The 19,242-nt window shown below is 37.8% G+C and overlaps 2 protein-coding genes across 4 annotated transcripts in view; one reads left to right on the top strand and one right to left on the bottom strand.

The window, feature by feature from the left end:
- The window catches only part of TMEM117 (transmembrane protein 117), a 178,950-nt gene that overhangs the window by 10,065 nt on the left and 149,643 nt on the right, over positions 1 to 19,242 (top strand). For all 3 annotated transcript variants that reach the window (XM_071423569.1, XM_071423567.1, XM_071423568.1), the window contains exon 3: positions 16,425 to 16,557. In XM_071423569.1, the coding sequence (XP_071279670.1) occupies positions 16,425 to 16,557 (133 nt within the window). The remainder of the gene's footprint in view (positions 1 to 16,424; positions 16,558 to 19,242) is intronic.
- Positions 8,848 to 15,238, bottom strand: LOC139588712 (P2Y purinoceptor 1-like). Its single transcript, XM_071424321.1, has 2 exons — positions 14,589 to 15,238; positions 8,848 to 9,934 (listed from the first exon to the last, which is right to left on the bottom strand). Exons 1-2 carry the CDS (start codon positions 14,656 to 14,658, stop codon positions 8,913 to 8,915), a joined length of 1,092 nt encoding a protein of 363 aa, XP_071280422.1. The 5' UTR covers positions 14,659 to 15,238; the 3' UTR covers positions 8,848 to 8,912.

Below are 19,242 nucleotides of genomic sequence, written 5' to 3'. Positions count from 1 at the left end.
ATTTCCAGAAATAGAAGTGAGCTTATTCTTAGTAGATGCATCCTGATGGGCATAGTGCAGGTGCAGCCTAGTGCAGGGGCAAATTTCATGTATCATTATCCTATACAAGGAGGAGATGGAGAGGATATTAGTGTGGAACTTCACCTTGCCATGTGCCTGCTGAAGAGTCCCTAGGAGAAGATGATTTCCTTGGTCCCCTTTGGCTGTCAGTGGCATGAAGGTCCTCCACATACAAACTAACATTTCTCTCTGTGTGATTCTTCTGGGACCCCAAGCTGAATCCAGCCTGTGCAGGTCCTTAAAAAACTTTGAATACATTATCAGGACATAAGAACTATTTAGCAAATAGTAGGTGTGGTGTATACATTTCTCATAGATATTTTACATATGGCAAAAGTAAAAAGAATTTGTAAATGTCTTCACTAACCAGACTGACTTTCAAGGAGGAAGGATCAGTAATTGTTCCCTATGACACAGGTGGGGCAGAAATGCAGAGTTTCTAAATGTGATTGCTGAGACATGAGGCACATGCCCTAATTTCAGATGCTGGAAAACAGGATTTTCTGCATTCTTCTTTTTTCATCAGGAGGGGCAATGCCCTTTTCCCCACTGAGTAACTCATGCCAGGGGTTGGCAGGAACAGCAGAAACTCTCCTGCTTTGAGGATTCACACTGTCCCTGGTGCCTTTATGTGGGAAAGGAGTCTCCCAGGAGCAGGCTGGACATCTGAGTAGAGGTAGCAGCAGAGCCTTGAATTCAGCTTTCATCTGCACCACTGGGGTATGATCTTTCAAAGTGGCCAGCTGTGTAGAGCTTTTTAGGCTCACTTATGTACATGCTAAATAATATTTTCTCTTTCTGTGACACTGATGTAATGTCTGTCTACTATGAAGCACACTTTTGTTTAATAGTGAAGGAAAGAAGAAATTAAATCTGTGCAAGATTCAGGTAAAGTCAAACATGCTAAACAAATAATGAAAAAAGTAATTAGGGCAGTGAGGGAGCAAAGAGATGAGGCAAGATGAAGAAAAACATTCCTAGAGAGTCACAGCAGCAACAATATTTAATTTTAACTTGAGTAAAAGGCCTAAAGATTGAGAGACTGCAGTTTTACATAACAAAACCTCACAATTATCCTAGCTCTTTTGCTAATAGATGTGACAAAAAATATGGATCTTAATTCACACCTGACAGTGTAATGTGCTAAAGGTACAGAAAAGGGAGAAGGAACTGAAAACTAACATTTTATAAGGAATGTCTGTGGAGTTCCTGATCTGAGGAATTCAGGGCTTAACACAACATTCAATTTTGTCTCACTTTCATGCAGCAAATAAAAAAGTATTTACAAAGAGTTTTCTCCATGCCTACCACTTTGCTTCATGTTATCCTTGATAGGTTCCAGGTGAGATGACTTGGAAATGGTTTGGGGCTTATATCCCATGAGCTTTATCTCTATGGCAGCCAAAGGTGGAGCAATTTTTATCTAAATTAGAGGTCACTTTTTGTGACTTGTCTAAATTCAGAGAGTAAAGCAGGAGTGCTGCTCTCTTGGGGATGCTTACAGACTTCCATCTCTTAGGCTGCAGCTAAAAAGCAGACTTCTCTTGAGGTTATGTTTCTGCTTGCCTTGCTGGGCACAGGGCAGAGCAGCTGCAGGGATCAGGGGCTCTGCAGAGGTCAGAGCCACGCTGCTGTGCCAAGAGCTGGCCCAAGCAGCCTGTGCCTACCCAGAGCTTATCAGACTAAACTCTGGCTGTCAAACTCAATCAGAACTTGGCCAAGGCTCATACAAGGTTGTGTACAAAAAATTAATCAGTGCATTATAATATATAACATTAGTGAATATTGCACTTGCAGTATTTTGCAGAATATTGTCCCTGTGGCTACAGAAATGGTTGAGAACCCCAAAGCTCCATTCACTTGGTATTACTACCCCTTTGCCCTCTCAGCAAGGGATGGAGGATGCCAAATTATTAACTATTTCAACAAACCTATTATATAATGTCACCACCAAAACAAATGGTACAAAATGATACAAAATGAGATTTCATTTTGTAAAAAAATTAAATGTAAAATCTTCGCAAGACTTATTTCAGTTTTGGACTGAAGTTTCCAAATGCTGAAAAATTTCTTCAGAAAAAAAAAGGTCAGGTTCTCTACTTTGATAACTCAGGAATATGTTTATAATGTTTATAGAGTCAAAAATTTAATAGCTATGTCTTCTTTTAATCACCTGAGAATCTGAGGTTTTGCACTTGCCATTTTTCCCTCAATTGCAAAATTCAGAGAAATGTCATGAAAATCTATGTATGAATCTGTTTCATATAGTTAGCTTCCACAATGCACAAATATCCTGCAATGACATGATATTAAGCACTGCTTATTAATCTTAATTTGCTTTTATAGAAATAGCACATAATTCATTTGTATTATGTACACTATATAATTGTGTCCAAAAAGGATAATCTACTACATACTGATTGAAAGAGACCACAGACTAGACTAAACTGTCACAGCCACTATATTTAGTAGTAACTTAGGAAAAACTGGATTTTCAATCATTTGAAACTATGTTATTTGCAAAGGTAACCAGGACAAATAATATATTGCAAAAACTATGCTTACTAGGAATACTCTGGCTGGAGAAACTGTGTTATAATAACCAGTGAAACTGAACAAAGTAATATTTCTATGGATAATTTCCTTTGGAACTGGTGTATAATGAAATTTTCATTACTAAGAAAACAAAAGGGTGGGTAGGTTTCAAGTAGAACATACAAAAATACTCTTTCAAGGTAACTGTATAAAAAGCTAGCAAATTATTAGGTTGGCAAGGAGAAGGGGAGGAGTAGAAAATATTGTAATTGAAAAATATTTTCATTTTTTCCAATATGAGCTTTGTTTTTCTCCTTTGTTTTTAAATGAATAATGAATTTAATCATAAAAATAGTGTACAGAAATATGCATTGCTATTCTTTATTTAGCACATTTAGCTGTCCTGATTTAGAGTACTGTTTAACTAGCTGCCATGTTCACTTGAGACCACTAGAAGGTGCTCCTCTGTTGAAAGATAATTATTTCTCTCTGAATTGCTGTTAAAAGCTAATTTTCCTCTGATAACTGTGGTTCTGGCCAATTGTTTTCCCAGACTGTAATTGCAGCCGCTACCCCTGCTATAAACCAGCTGGACTTCATCTGCTATAACCATTATCACAGCGTGAAAATAACAGATCTCTTATCACTCATTCTCTGATAAATCAAAATCCCATCTGAGTGGGACTCTAGTTATTTCTCCTGGAAGGTGAGGCATGGAAATTGTGGTGGAACTAAAAAACCACACGTTATGTAAAGTTAGGAATCACAGAATCATTTTGGTTGGAAAAGACTTTTATGATAATTGAGTCCAATCATACACCTAACACCACCAAAACTCATTCCTGGAGTAAATTAATGCAGAATGCATCCCTGATGAGAGTTTGTACACTTGTCTGAAGTCTGAAGGAGAGTCCAGCATAAAAAGCAAACAAACAAACACCCAAACCAAAACAAAGAACCCCAAACAAAACTGCGACAAACATTCAAACAGTCACTTGTGAGAAGTACAACCGCTAAATGTAAGACTGGTCCAAGTCTGGCAGAATAATAATCAGCCTTCCTGTGTAAGATCTGTGCAGATTGCAGCACATACTAATTCTGACATAGGACTGGATTAACTGATTGTATCCTTTTCTGGTGCTCAGACAGGTGTTGATCTGGATGCACATACAGGTGCATCCTGTGTATAGCTTACAGAAAAGCAGTTTTCACAGAGTCTGGAAAGGCTCAGGTCTATGTGCATACCCCTGTACTCCACTGTGAGCTAGAGAACATCTTTTTTGTCACAGGAATGTGCTTCCTCTTGGTCCCACAAAACCAATTCTCCACTTTTTGCACTGGAAACACAGACATGCTCAGTAATGGGGTGCCTGTTTGTCCAATGTGAGATTTAGTCACAGTCTCCATAATAGACAGCAGAGTTGCAAATATTTATTGAAGACAAAAAATAAACCTCATGCTTAATCTGCTTTGTTTTCTGACTCAAAATTCTTTATAAATGTTTATTTTAAAAGCCTGTGTAGTAGATACAGTGTAAGCAATTCTATTTACTATTAAAAATAAGCTTGTGAATTCGCTTCAGGAGAAAAGAACAAACAGTGTAGAAAAACCCTGATTATTTTGACAAGTTGTTGCAGAGCATCACTAAACTGGTATTGAAGAACAGAGATTTCAGCACTTCCCTTCAGAGTTCAGCATCAACATGACACAGGCTATAAATACTGCTATGTTTCTTTTATCTGCTATGAGGTTTGGGTTCCAAAGAATTCAAAGAAGGAAGATGTAGTTTCTGGAAGAATGACATATATGATGCTTAAACATTTTGGCTCTAAAATTAAAAAAATAAGGAGGATCATGAAATTGCTTACATAGGTTTGGCAGTTAAAAAATGCTAAAAATTCTAAAAGAATAAAGAGTGCAAAAATATAATTAAATACTTACATGTCCTCTAACTAACTTTTTTTTTAACTATGCAGTGAGGCCATTTAAAAAGAGAATTATTTTTTCCTGCTAGTTTTGTAACCTGGGATTGGGTCACATAGAATTAAAATTCTCAGGAACAAATGCGTTAGCATTTTCTGTTGCTAATGCAGGGTTTTCAGTTACTTCCCCATTTAAAAATGTTCTAAAACATTACAGGAAATCAATATCTATTTTTACAGGTTTTCTTTTATCTGCATCAGCACAATTGTCTAAACCTGAAGTAATAAAATCAGTAATAGTAAAGGCTAAAATTAAAATTATAGGCTAAATCTCTATAATGGAAATTGAGAGGTGCAGAAATATTCAGAATTAAGCCTGCCTACACATTAATTCTGGCACAGTCTTGGGCCTTCCCAGGTTATATGCATTTTACAACTCTTTCAAATCAGCAGCCTAAAGTATTGCTTCTTGGTAGTAGCAATGACATGAATGTAAAGCAGAGATGTGGTGCCTTCAGGACCCTCCTGCAAGGTTTGATATGGCAGATGGTGCTGACCATCACCACCCGGCTCTTTCTTGCCTCTGGGTAATCCATTAAGAAAAGAAAGTGTCAGCTCTTTCCTTGCAGCAGCAAAAGTCCATCCTCCTCTTCTTGTTTTGGTATTAAAAGATGAATGTGCATTCTTATGGAAAATTCTATTCTTTCCTTCTTTGAGAAATAGCAAGAAATCTTTCAAGGCTATGTGGCATTTCTAAAATGGCATTTCTTTCTCTAAGGAAGGCAGAGTGCTATGCATTTCACCTGTGTGCACTCACACAGATTAGTTCAGATTAGGCCCTTGAGACCACCAAAAACAGGTAAGGCAGGCTGCACAAGAAGCCCAGTGGAAAGACATCTGGCTACAGACATCAGTCTTCTGACCAGTGTTGGCTGAGCTGGTGGGAAACCCGAGATCCTAAGCTCCCTTTGTCTTAGCACACAATGTTCTGTGTGAGGACATCAGTTTTCCAGCTGGGTCAGTAGCTGAGACCTTGACTGTTACCTTTTGTGACATTAGGCTGCATTTTACCTTAGACTGCAGAAGCTGAGAGCTGCAGTGCTCCCTGATTAGGGTTCACCTTTCCCAGCTGGAGGAAGCCCCATTTGTGCTGCGTCATGTGAACTGGAAGGCACCAAGCTGGTAAGTGCCAAGCTGAAGTCCTGAAAAGAGAACTTGGGAGGGCTGTAGGTTTGATAGATCCCTGCAGGAGGCCAGCACACCCCATCATCTCTTGATTGCAGACTCCAGGGAGACTTGGCCCCTCAGAGTCTTGGATGTCTCTCTAAAGCAAGAGCAGAGAAGTTATATTTCTTTATGAGGCAGAGGATGGACTTAGCCATATCACCTGCCTCTGCTGTGGTTCCTCCAGCTGTAGAATCAGTCTAGGGATATTTTTTCTTGTGTCTAAAGAGATTTGACTTCCACAGATTAAAGCAATGTACAGTAGTGAAGTATTTTAATAGCATTGTGGTATTGATATAGTTTTTTGCCAAGTGAGGTGATTCTGAGGCATGGCAAAGAAAAACTTTGGTACCGGAATACACTCGTTTATATATATTGAAGAGAAAACCAACCTTTAAGGAATATCTGAACATTTTTATTTTAACAAATAAAGTATTACAAAGAGAAATAGAGAATATAAAGATGCTTTCCTTAGCAACTTTGGGAAATTTGTAGCAAAATTTATCTCTTCAATGTAGAGATTTTTGGTTTAATAATTTTTGCTTACAAAACCATGCTGAATGTACAATAGTAAATGAGAAAGTTATTTCTCTGACAATAGCTGAGCATGTACATAAAAGGTCAAATCTTTCAGGCCATGGTCTCTCTTGTGTTCGTTGAATGTGTAATGAAGATGTTAGAATATCTAGATAATGTACACAAAAGCTACCTAGACCTTGCAGTCTGTTTTGTAGGCTAATACATTATTACAATATACTATAATGTGTTCAAACTCATAATAGTTAGGTATTTAACTGGATACCATGTCCTCAGAATTAATCCAAACAAAGGTCAGTGAGAAACCAATATTGCAACATATTTTTCATAGTAGAAGATGTTTACTTTGGCTCTTGGCTGTTTCGTTTATTGTTCACTTACTGTAGCAAAATGGAATAAACATATAATTTTATTTGTTTATGTCATTCTATCCAGGTAATATTATAATAAAACATTTTAGGAGCATGTATTTCAAAGTAAAATTACAAGCAAGTAAATATGAACAGATGTCTTATGCCTTTTAACTCTTACTTTGCAGAAAACCTTTGGTTTCAATCAGGGCAACATGAGCATTAGATCAGCCTAGTTGAACAAAAATGCTTTTAAAAAGTGTTTAATTGATTATATAACTAGTTATAATCAGGAAAACAAATGTCTAGAACCCTTATCAGCTACTAGAGTATATTCACTGCTGAGTATCATGAGAAACAGGAATATCTTGAGGTGAGAGATGGAAGGATCTCTTTTTAAAGATTATGCAGTGCTTTTAGACTCAGCGCGTTGTATGAGATGTCCAGGCTGGGAGAACAGCCAGCAAAGGCACCGTGGCACAGATGTGTTTTGTAGCAATGTCCTTACTTGCTTTGTTTCCATTATTGAGGGTTCTTCATTATTGAGGGTTGGTTGAGACTAATTTTTCTAGAAGCATGAGGTTGTTACTCTCTTTTTTCTCCCCTTTTTCGCTTATGTGTGTGAGCATCTTGGGACCTCTGTTATAGATGGCTTTATTGATAGATCATTAATGAGCTTTATGGAACTTGTGGACTCAGACAATGGAGGCAAGCAGACATGGAGGCATGTTTCCAATAAACAATTATATTAAAAAAAAGAATATTTTTCTTTTAAAGTAAGAAAAATTGAAAAATTGAGAATTATCAAAGGAAAGAAGCAGTACTTAGAATGAAGTAGGTACATATAGGCATGTGATTTTCCTGTGATATTTTGTGAGTGTAATAGTACATCCCAACACTTGTAAAGTGTTTCAGATTATCAGAATCAGATTCTTTTCTTATCACGGTTACAGACAATTTGAAAAAAAATTCTAGATTTTATTTTAATATATTTAGTCAATACCATTGAAACAGAACAAGAGACATTGAATACCCATATAGAATAGAATAATTTTATAATACATACAAGGAGAAAATTATATTTAAAACAGTGGAAATTAAAGAATTAAGACTGTACAAAGTATATTAAAATCTATTTCGTCATCAGTAACTTTGAAAGTAAAGTTAATGTGCTCACTGATACATGGGCTTTCATAATTAACAAGGTAATGTGTGGAACTTGGCACAAAAACAAGTCAGCAGGTGGCTGATTACTGGAACAGGATTATTTTGCCTGTACAATGTGAAAGATGTGAAAGAACACATATTTAATGACTCTTGAAGGTGGATGTTCTGATGACTGTTGTGCTGGTTGAATGACTAAAATGTATTGTAGTCTAATTATCTTGGACTGTCCTGAAACTGTGATGCTAAGACCCCGAAGGAACAGGAGAAGAAGCATTCTGTGTAGTGGCATCTCTTACCCTTCTTGCATTTCAGGGCTTTTCCAGTGGAGACTTCTCCCTGTTGAGGAGTTCAGAGTTCATGGCAGAACAAGTGGCTCCCCTGAAGCAGAGCACTAATAACAAACAACTGCAGTTGCCTGGGTTTGGAGGGAACACCTGCTGCCTGGGAGAAGGCTTAGCACAGCTCTCTAATCCATGCTTGTTTGTTTCATGAGCAGATTCGCTGTGGCTCTGACTATCCTCAGGGACTTCATCTTACTATTTATTTTTTGTTTGTTTGTTTTTGGAAATGTGCTGTACTTTCCTGGGTTAATGAGGTTCCACTGCCAGTGGAACTCTAGAGAAAGCAGCATTAAAATGAAGTACTTGTAGAAAGCTTTCTGCAAATGCTCAAGCAGTTCAGCTGTAAGCATTCTGACAGTTATTAATTGCACAATCACAATCATAGCAGCACTTACAAGCTGATGAAGAAATAATTCACAGAAACTATAAAGAGGCTCCTCAACACTGTCTGCTCTTAATCTTGCTGTATTTTTCTCTCCCAGAATTAAAGGAGCTACTTAGAACTTTTAATCATTTTTTATTCCATGTTGCATGTACATACAGATAGAAGTATTATTTCACAGTAAATTAGGGTATGACAACAATATTTAAAATGCCAGTTCTGTAAAGCTAGGAGCTGCTAGTATTTCTTGTCATGTTAAGTTTTACTCTGCATTTCTGTGTATTCTTGCTTATTCAAGAGATATCTGTACAATGTGGGTGACCAAATGTGAAATAGGTCTGATGACACAAAGCCACATGAGCAGCTGGAAATACAAGTCTTTGTACACTGGAGTTTAAGTCATAGTTCTCAGGGACAGGGTGATGTCCCTTACCCTTCCTGTCAGACAACAGCAGTACTGGCATTTGGGATGACATTTTATACTTTTAATTCTTTCATAGAATGTCTTATTTGCTATTGTAAAAATGATTGGGTCAAGGCAACTGTTGATGCTGCAGATGATCTCTGTGACTTTGTAAATGGCACTTAATGTGCCCATGTTCCCACAGGGTGGTTGACAATTAATTCTGTACATTAGTATCACCATCATCATGACATGGTAAGGTAAGAAAGAAACAGCAAACACAACCATAGCAGCTGAAATCAGTAAGAGAGGCCTAACAAGTTTGTTCCTTCTTTGCTGGCGTTTACTGAATTGCAGCAACGCTTTGAGAGTCAACATATAGCACGTAAAGATGACTGTGGCTGGAATTAGGAATCTCAGAATAATTTTGGAGACTGTGAATGGCACGGCGAATTGTAAAGGTTCTTCAGTGATATCCGGGTGATCTGTGATGCTGTGCTGTCTTCTAGATGCAAGTGTGTAGTAAATCTCAGGCCCCGATGCAATCGCTATGAAGATCCAAACCCCGATGGTGCAAAACACAGCCTTTTCTTTGTCCCACCATGTCAATGAGCTGATGGGATGAACAGCACCTATGTATCTGTCAAAACTGATGAGTGTCAGGAAATACACACTTCCATAGATATTAATACTAAAAAATAGTCCTATGATCTGATAAAACTCTTGACTGAAATAGATAGCAAACTTCTGGATATTATAATATACTGAAAAAGGTGCCACGAGAGTCCAAGTAAAGTCACACAATGCCAAATTAAAGAGAAATATGGTATTGGTAGTCCATGTCTTCATGCAGTAAACATAGTGTCGTAGTGCAAGCATATTGCCTAGAAATCCTGTTAATAAAGTGAAAAGGCAAACCAGAATCAGCAAATAACAGTACCACTCCAGCTTAGGATCTCTGTTGCAAATGAAAATAATGCATGTACCATTCATCATCTGTCCACGGGGTATGCCTGAAGGGAAAAGAGAGACCAACAGCCTTTAAAATAAAACCAGAGTTGGATACATTGCATTTAAAATTCAAAAATTATAAGTTAAATTCAGTGTTTGAACTGGCAAAAGAATTCAGAACACAGTATAATGTACAAACTCTCTCCTCTATCTGAAAGAAATGTAAACTTCAAGTAGGTAACACAGCTTACTCTACAACACCCACACAAGCAGATCTTCATGAACTTATATGGGAAGCTTTATGTACTTTCCTCTTTGCTATTTACTGTAGTGTACGATGGATGTGAGAAAAAAAGTGTGCACTCTCAAGTGAGAGCAGTGTCCCTTGGCCACTAATCTATCTTTGGAAAAAGCAGAGGAGGTGACAGAAGGACAGTAATTGCCCGTGCTCATTCCATCATTGCTTTGATTGCCTTGAGCATCCATATGGGGCCTAGGGGCAAGCTTCATGTGGGCAGCTGTGCCCTGAGCTGTGACTGAGATCACAAAACAGCATCAAAACAAATGAGGATAGAATTCTGCTTTTAGTGAAGGCCACAGAAACTTTTCAGTCTAAAGTGCTAGACAAAGTGCTTTTTTTGACCTTTTTCTTTGATTTTCTTCTGTAAATATTTGTCCCAGGATTAAAAGATTGTGCTTTGGTAGGGTTAGAGAATATTCTTTTCATCTAAAGTTATGGCCTACTTTGTATCAATTCCCATTATGGAATATGTAGAATATAGATCTGCAATGTATTTTTCAAAGCAAGTTTTTACTGCTTATTAAGTCTTATGCTTAATTCAAATGGGTTTTTTTTTCTCCTAATAAAGCCAAAGGCTAGAATATTCTGTCGGAATGAGCTGTCACCAATTGTAGTTTGTTATGTTTCTAGAAAATTTCCAAATGATGCCAAACTGTGAGGTCTGTCCAAGTAGAAGCTTTTTATGAGGATCATCCAAACAGCAATTTATAGATCAGAGTCCACTCCAGTGCTTGCTAGGATGGCAGAATAAAATTTTCATCAGTACAGGCCACACTTTGAGTGGAAGAAAGGACCTTTTCAGAATGTTATTGATTAATTGAAAATTTTGAAACATCTTCAACCATTGAGTTGGCAATAGTGGATTTTTTTCCTAAGGTAATGCTTTCCTTTCATGTCAAGCTTAATACATTAAGACTTTTCCAAAGGTATGTTCACGTACATGGGTCAAACAATAACAAACAGAAGAAGCAGTGAAGACCTGCTAAATAAAGACTGCATTATTGTGCTTTGCAAGTTTATGGTCCACTCAGCTACCTGACAAAAATATGTTTTAGACTGTACTCAACACAATTAGGAAGGAAAGTGGTTTTTCTAGAAGCTCAGCAACAAAGGCAGTCAAATGACTTTCCAGGAAATGATGGAGATAGAAAACCATCTGTTCTACTCACAGTGTATTTCACAGGTGGGGAGTGTTTGTTCTATAAATGTATTTTTTAAAGTATTGAAGCAGTGGACTTTAACCTAAGGTAGCTATACTTTCCCTGCTCCTTAGCCTTTGTGAATATAAAAAATTACACAAACTGTGTAATTGTTTTCTTGTGACATTTATAAGATATCCCTGTAAATTCTTTAAAATGTGAAAGATAGTTAAGTAACGTTTTCTCATGATATGTTCAATTAAAAGTAGTTTGAATAGGTATAGGAAATTTATATTTTCCTAAAACCCTCTTGGCTAGAGTTTGTGTGTTCTTGGAATTAAATGGCGTTTCCTACCTCTCTGCCTCCCTTTTCAGTACTTACAAATGGCAGTATAAGTAAGTCCTAAACTGGCTACAGACAGTATGGCCATAGCTGCACCAGGGAATTGTAATGCCAGGTTCCCAATCTTATTGAGCCTCTGGCCAAGGGCTATGGGTAAGTCTAAATGGAGGGAGGCAAACAGCTGTGCCACCTGCTCTGCTTTGCTCCAAGTTGGCCATATAAAGTCTGGATGTGCAGCCTTGTAGATGTGTTAGGGCAGTCACAGACTTGAACAAAGCAAAACCCCCTATCTCCTTCATCACCTTCAGTTTGCTGGGCTGCACTCAGGGCTGAGCTGTGTGAAGCTGGTTTTGTAGCTGAAGGGGATGGAGCTGCCCAGCTGTGTAAGGTGCATTTGGAGCTCAGAGAGTCATTAGAAAATATGTCTGTTTGTGTAGGTATTTCCCCCATGTCTACCTTGGGACTCCTGTTTGAATTTTCTAAAATATTTCTGCTGTCTCCTGTTAATTCTTTGTATTGTAGTAGAGCTTAGAGACCATAAATAAGCCTTGGTTCTTGAAGCTGTGCTGTGCAACTGAAGTGAGTGACTTTGAGGGTCACTCAAGAGGAACAGGTGGAGAGATAAAAAGAACCTTTCCTGAGATAACTTAATAAGCAAGAGGAAAACACAAAGGGTTTGACCCCCAGCTTGGTGCTATTCCAGGATCTCCTGGTCTTCCATCAGAAGAATTTAAAGCCTATGCAATCACAGATGCAGTCTGACTGCATGCAGGAAGACAGGCAGCATGCCCTGCTCTATGCTGAAGCCATTGGAGCTATCCTGATGTCCAGAAGATATGTGCTGTAATAATTTTCAGAAGTGACATTTTTTTATATCAGATAATAGCAAGTTTTCTGTCTTCTGTCTTAGCACCAACAGCATAACTAAAGCTACAGGATGTGACTAGATTGTCTTCACAGTTTGAATCCCAAATTTTGCATCTGTATTTTAAGAAAACTTTCTGAACATTACAGCATTCATTGCTAAGTCCATGTTTTCTTAAGCAAAGCCAGCCAACACACATACACATATTGTATTGGGGCAGAATGAGCAACAGCACCATGGCGTTATAGTGTGCATGTATTGTTAGTACTGGCTAAAATCAGACTTGCCAAACTTTGATGAAAGTAGAATTGATTTTCAAGGTTAAAAAATACTTCCCAGTTATTGAGGTTAATTTTTCAGTTGAACAGTTTCAGTCATAGATGAAGATGACCCGGAGCACTAAGTAGGCAGAAAGAGCAATACCTTGATGGTGCACCCAGAATTAAAGGAATACATCTCATTCAGTGAAGAGCTTGGTGTTAGAATATTACAAATATGCCCAGGAAATGGTTGAAGTTTATGGTTTCCATCACTCATAATTAAGACAACAAAGCATGCTTAAATGCATGGGTAAGAACTTACTGTTTCTCTTGTTTCTGCTTCTGCAGTTTAATGAGTGCAACAATCTTACGGGCTGTGGATCTAAAGATACTGGAAAAACTTTAGTTTTTTAAAAAGTGACCTGTTTGACTCAATTTTTTGTATCTGCCTATTGAGTTGTCTTTTCTCTTGGACTGGAAAAAAAAATACTGGTTGGTTACTGCCTGGTTTGTTGCAGGACGCTAAAACTGACATCTCTGCTACCCTGTGTTCCCCTAGTACTGTTGACGTGTTCTCCAAAGCCTTGGAGCAGATAAAAAGACATGTTTACAGTAATAAATTACATTTTGAGGAAACTTCTGGTGGAGCTAGGAAACATTATGATATGACAATCTTGATTTTTGTATATAGTTAATTCACAGTTTATCACTGGTGGTCATTCATATGTCATTTAACTTGCATTTGCAAAGGTCCATTAGGCTTAACACATTTATTTGGGGTTTTTTAAGTGTATAATTTTTTATGTGTAAATATATCCTAATAACCATGTTCTTCTCTGTCATACCTGTCAGAGTTTATTTTACATTTTTAACAAGTTCAAATAAGCAACAAATTTTCCCTGAAGTAAAAAAAAACCCAAAAACCAAAAACCAAAAAAGAAAGCTGAGTCAAAAGATTATTTTGTGTATTATTATTCCTTATCTACTCTCTTTTCCCCTTGCTACTTTTTGTTTGCTATTCTTTATGGTAAAAGCCCTAATTTTACATGAACTGTTTTATTTTTCTGGAATTACTCTGAGAATTTTGTAGGGCTGTATTGAATTGTACTTTAATCTAGTACAAGTCTATTCCAGTTACTAGATAGGTTTTCCGAATTTCTGACCATTCACACCCCATAATATTTCTGTTGTGTGTAACCTTTTAGCTCATTTTATAAAAACAAAGCATTACACAGACTCCTAGTTTTTGTTACAAAAATAATAAGCATTATTTGCAATTTTTAGTTTAACAACTTGCCTGTTAGGCAATCATCTGATCACCCATTTTTATTTCAACTGAATTGATGTGAAAGGATGTATAAAACAATGTGAGCATTATGTGGATCATTTAACATCTTTTAGTTTAAGTGCTTTTAGCATGTTATACTTACTGGTACGGTGGGAGCAATAAGTAACAGCTGCGACATTTGTATGCAGTTAGGTAGGAAGATTGTGCTAATATTCAATTCCTTTCATTTTTACATATCAGTGTTGTGATTAAAGTACTATTTCTTTCATTAAAAAATTATGTTGATGAACCCTGCTTGAGAGTTAATGAAGTCTCATATGGCAAACACAAGCTACAGTAGAAGGAAAGTTAAAGTGGAAGAATTTGCCTACTGAAGACAGTATTTATGAAAATATTATTTTAAGAATATGATATTTATACATATTAGTAGGTATTAATCAGTGTGTAATAACTAAATAGGAAAAAACGTTGCTTTGGAGGGTACAGGTGCAATGAATATTTATTAAATCTTTCCTCTTACCTGATTTAGAAAAGTTGGAGTTATCTGTTTTACAGAAGTCTAGATTCCAGGCTGTGTTCTTTCTCTCCATTAATCTGGACCTCCTGAAATCACAACTCTATTTTGTGCGCACTGCTTATTATCCAAGGTGTTGGTAGTATTCCATATGCAATGGCAGCTGTTCAGAGAGCAGGATTCAAACTGCAAGGGAAATATCTTTTATCATTAAGCCCCTCCTCTCAGTAAGTCAGGATAATATGCCATTGCCATAGCAGCCTCAGCTTGCTCCTTAGGGAAGGACAGACTTATGGGACACCCTCAATCTAGCCAGGCCTGGGGCTGTCATGGTTTCCAGCAGTGAAAACGTAGAGGAGTACAGGGGCTTGGGGCATGTATATGTGTGTTTGCACTGTATATGTGTGTTTGCACTTTCCCTTTCTTCACCTTTCTTCACTCACAGAAACCTTGTTGCTACCCTACTACTGGACTGGTCGGTGGACCTGTGTTGCTCTTGTCCCATTGTAGAGCTTCATTCACCCCTCCTCTATGGACCTGTCACTTCTCTTGCCTCATGGTTTCCACATCATTCCAAAGTCTCAGCTTTTTCAAAGAACTCTCGTCCTCCAGCTGCTTAATCCAGAGTTCACATCCTACCTCTTCAGCCCATAGCCCATGTCTGCTCCAGGTCCTCAAGTCTTCTTCCTCCAAACCTGCCTCTCCATCTTCAGTAGCAAATACCAGTCCTGGAATCTTCCTGTCTGTCTGAATGAGCATTTCAAACTTTTTGTTATTTTCTCCCACCTTATAGCTTCCATCTGTATCCAGCCCTAATCAATGCTAAATGTGGACTTAGTAGTTCAACAACCAGCTGAGAAAAATTGCCTCCATCCCAGACCATTTTACATCTCAGTCTGCTATATCACTTCTCCAGACACTTCCTGTCCAGCTCCTCATATGACTTCTGTTCTCCCTGTTTTCCCATCTTCTAGCACTAGACTGTTCTGTCTCCTTGGTAGATGCTGTCCTTCACTTTGCTGCTTGAATTATCCCTTGTCTTCCTTTAGCCCCTCTTGGCTTCTCCTGTGGCACTCTCAGCCTTGCAAAAGCAAATTCCCATCTCTTATGCTGGTGAGGTTTTCAATACTCTAAACAATTGTCTAACAGTAAGAGATGACAGAGAAGGAAAGCTAGCCCGGGAAAAATATGTTTGCGGCAAAAATATAATAAAAGTTTCACCTAACACCAGTGGCAAGAGTAAGCAGAGCTTCTTTTCCAGTGGCAAGACACACCAGTATTCTTTGAAAAAAGGTATTCTTTGCAGAATAAAGTATAATACAGTATCATATGATTAAAGTGATTAGATCTAAGGAAAACATTCAGTACAAGATTCTACACAGACTCATAATTTGATTACCAAATTAAATTAGGGAAGTAAATAATATTTGTCAGTGGACATACCTCAATTAATTCACACTGTTTTAGACATGAAAAGCTGTCTTGGACACAAAAAATAAAATTATGTATGAATCAGTAACCTTTTTAAGCACTTGAAATGCATTGTTGTGGCCTGTGGTCTTCCTCATCATCTCTTAAAAATACTGATATTAACAAGTTATTGTTGCATTTTTCCCCCCTTTGGATTGCAAGTAATTTGTGATTTTGTAGCAATATCTGTTCATGTTGAACTACAGAAGGGTACTTCATCTGCATGATGCTAAGTACATCCTCCTCACACACTGTGGAATAACATGCTATAGGAAGAAATACAGTTTAGTAGTTTATTTTGGTTTTACTATGATGTAGACATGTATTTACTGACTGAGTAAAATACACCTTCTCATAATTTTTGTACCACAGGTCAGTTGCTCCGTCTGAAAATGTTTCGAGAGGACCATGGGTCTTGGATGACGATGTTCTTCAGTACCATCCTCTTCCTCTTCATATTTTCTCACATTTATAACCTGTTCCTCATTATGGCAGGGAATATGAGGTAGGTTCCAGAGTTTATTTTTGTCTCTTTTGCTCTAGAATATACTTTACTGTGAACTTTTTTATTCCTCTGCTTTCTGAATTTAGGTGGAATAGTAATTTAATTGGTTAATTAGCCCAGAGGATTAAAGTATTAGTTATAAAAAATTGAATCCTAGACTAATGTTAGCAACTGTTAAATCATAGTAATAATGAATATTATGCCTTTAAAAAAATAAATTAAAATTGTAGCTAAACAAATTTGATTTGAATTAGGGCTGAGTGGTTTACAAGATTAACCATTACCATTGTGCCTGGGGAGGAAGTTTAGAGTTAAAAGTAGTTGAAATATCTAAATTTGGGGAAGCTCACGGATATTAAATGGGTAGTATAGTTCTGTTTTGGTTATGTACAATAATATTTGCTGATCCAATTTGTTTAGAATATTCTTAATTTTTTTCCCCATAAGGTGCTCTGACAGAGCAAAATTGTGTTTGGCTGAGACATGAACAGCCATCTATTATATATGAATTATTTTAAATGGACCTCTTTATATTAATTTTCTGTCTTAAGGCCTGCTTTCTCCTATTACGTTGACACTTTCATGTGTTAATTTTCCTGAGAAAATCTATATTTGTACATATCTAATATGTACAAAATTAGTTCATTGGAAAAAAAACCCACGCAATGTTGTTTATGAAAAGCAAGATAGCATCTAAAGACTTCCCAGCAAGGAATAAGAAATCCAAATGAATTATGAGTTGAACAACAGTGCAAGTAATTAAATTCCTTGTTCCTAGCAGAATATCAGAGCCATACCAACAGACTGATGATGAGTAATGGGCTGTGGTGTGGTGTGTTACAGATCTTAAGCATGTCAACAAAAATGTGCAGTGCTCAAAGTCCTGTAAAAAATGTGACATAAAGTAAAAGGTGAGTGGGAGGCAGACTGCCTGTCACTGAATGAGCATAAGCACAGACCAGCTGGGATGATCATGAGATTGTGACATGGAGACTGAATGTATTGGTTTGAGGAAGGCAAGTAAAGCAGCAGACTCATCGACTGTTTTATGAAATAATCACAGTAATGACGTGGTAAATATGAATGCTCAATAACAGGTGGGCTAATTAGGAGGAGGAGGTGGGGAGCATTGCAGGTTTCTGGTTTCCCTATTTACATAGTCATACTATTATTGGTATCATGTTAAGATTTATATTTGGTCTTTCTAATGTTCCATAAACTAAAACCAGCTAGCTGTTAGACAAAGCATTAAGAACCTTGAAAGCCTGACTCATGTCTGGAAATCAGATTTCATTTGTCCATCCTCGTTCCTGCTTCCTGTCTCTGCTACAAGCTTCCATTAGCTGCTCTGAAGAGATTGGGTGGCCATCAGCATCCACATCCATGGAAACAGGCACAGCCTAGTACTAAAATAGCCGTGTCAGACAATGTGCCCTCTTGCTTTCTGTGGGGTGAAGCCTCTCCTTTCCTGGAGCTTATACCCCAGCTCTGGATGTGTTGTGAACCTTTTGGAAGGTTCACCATAATGTCCTCATGGAATTGCATGGCTCTTTCCAAAGTGGGCTGAGGGCTCATTACAGACAGGTTGACTCTCCATTCCAGCAAGAAAGCATATGGAGCAAACAGTTTTAGTCTCAAACAACAGAACTTAAATCATCAGTAAAACAGAGCTCTTGGATCAGTCCTCTCAAAGCTGGGCTAGAACAATGCGTAGTACATTTGAAAAGAGGGTTTCTACAACAAATGTCATCAAACCCAACTGCTCCATATTGCCCTAATGAAGCGTTTCAAGGAGTGCAATTTTTTTTCCTGAGTAAATGTAATCCTTATGAAAGTTATTTGCTTCGTGGTTTGTACTTCTGTGCAAAAGAACAGCTCTGTCTATATCTTTTACCACAGTGCCTTGCTGAAATGACTGTCACCAGAGAGCCTGGTTTCCAGGACGAAGGTCAGAGTTTGCCTGCATGAAGGTTATGGTGTTTGTGCAGAGAAACTGACCTTTGAGCCTGTGGGCTCCTAGGAAACACAGGCATGCCAGATTACACATCATTCAATACAAGGGCTATGAAAGCCTTCCTGTCTACAAGACTAAGTGAAAAATGTTCTTTTTTTCTGCCTTTTTTTTTTTCTTTTCTCCTTGCAATGTCTCTGGATCACCTTTCTCTGGGTTCTGGCACCAGAGGGATTCTGACAAGTTTCTTTGTGTCAGATGTTTGGTCTCATCAATGAAAATCCCTTTCTGGCACACAAGTAGGAAAGTCATACATCCTGCATTATGCCAGCATGGATGGCTACAGTAAAAGCCCTTTTGAGGGCTCAAGAAACCTGAAAGCTCTGTCATATAACCATAGCTAAAAAAGGTACATTTTACAGTTGCCAAAATTTGGGGATTTTTTAAAAGTACTTTTTAAAGACATTTCACATGTGTCTTAGTGCAGCAAACCTAAAATAGTGTGAGTATATCCCTTAACAAAATGTAGCATGAGGGACTTGAATTTTCAGGGAAGAGCACAAGCTGAATATTGTGTTCAGTTCTGGGCCCCTCACTACAAGACAGACTGAGGTGCCAGAGCATGGCCAGAGAAGGGCAATGAGGCTGGTGAAGGAGTCATAAGAGAAGTGGCTCAGGGTTTGTGTATTCTATAATAAAGGAGACTTAGGGGAGGCCCTGTCACCATCTACAAT

This window comes from Agelaius tricolor, unplaced genomic scaffold (genome assembly GCF_023055355.1).
Source record: "Agelaius tricolor isolate 1412-34295 unplaced genomic scaffold, bAgeTri1.0.p SCAF_3, whole genome shotgun sequence".
Lineage (NCBI taxonomy): Eukaryota > Metazoa > Chordata > Aves > Passeriformes > Icteridae > Agelaius > Agelaius tricolor.
This window is presented reverse-complemented; position numbering and strand designations above follow the sequence as displayed.

Coding starts and splice junctions, on each gene's coding strand:
- LOC139588712 (XM_071424321.1), bottom strand. CDS start 14,658: ATGGAGAGAAAGAACACAGCCTGGAATCTAGACTTCTGTAAAACAGAT. Junction 9,935..14,588: donor CTCCAACTTTTCTAAATCAG/GTAAGAGGAAAG, acceptor TTTTCCCTTCAG/GCATACCCCGTGGACAGATG.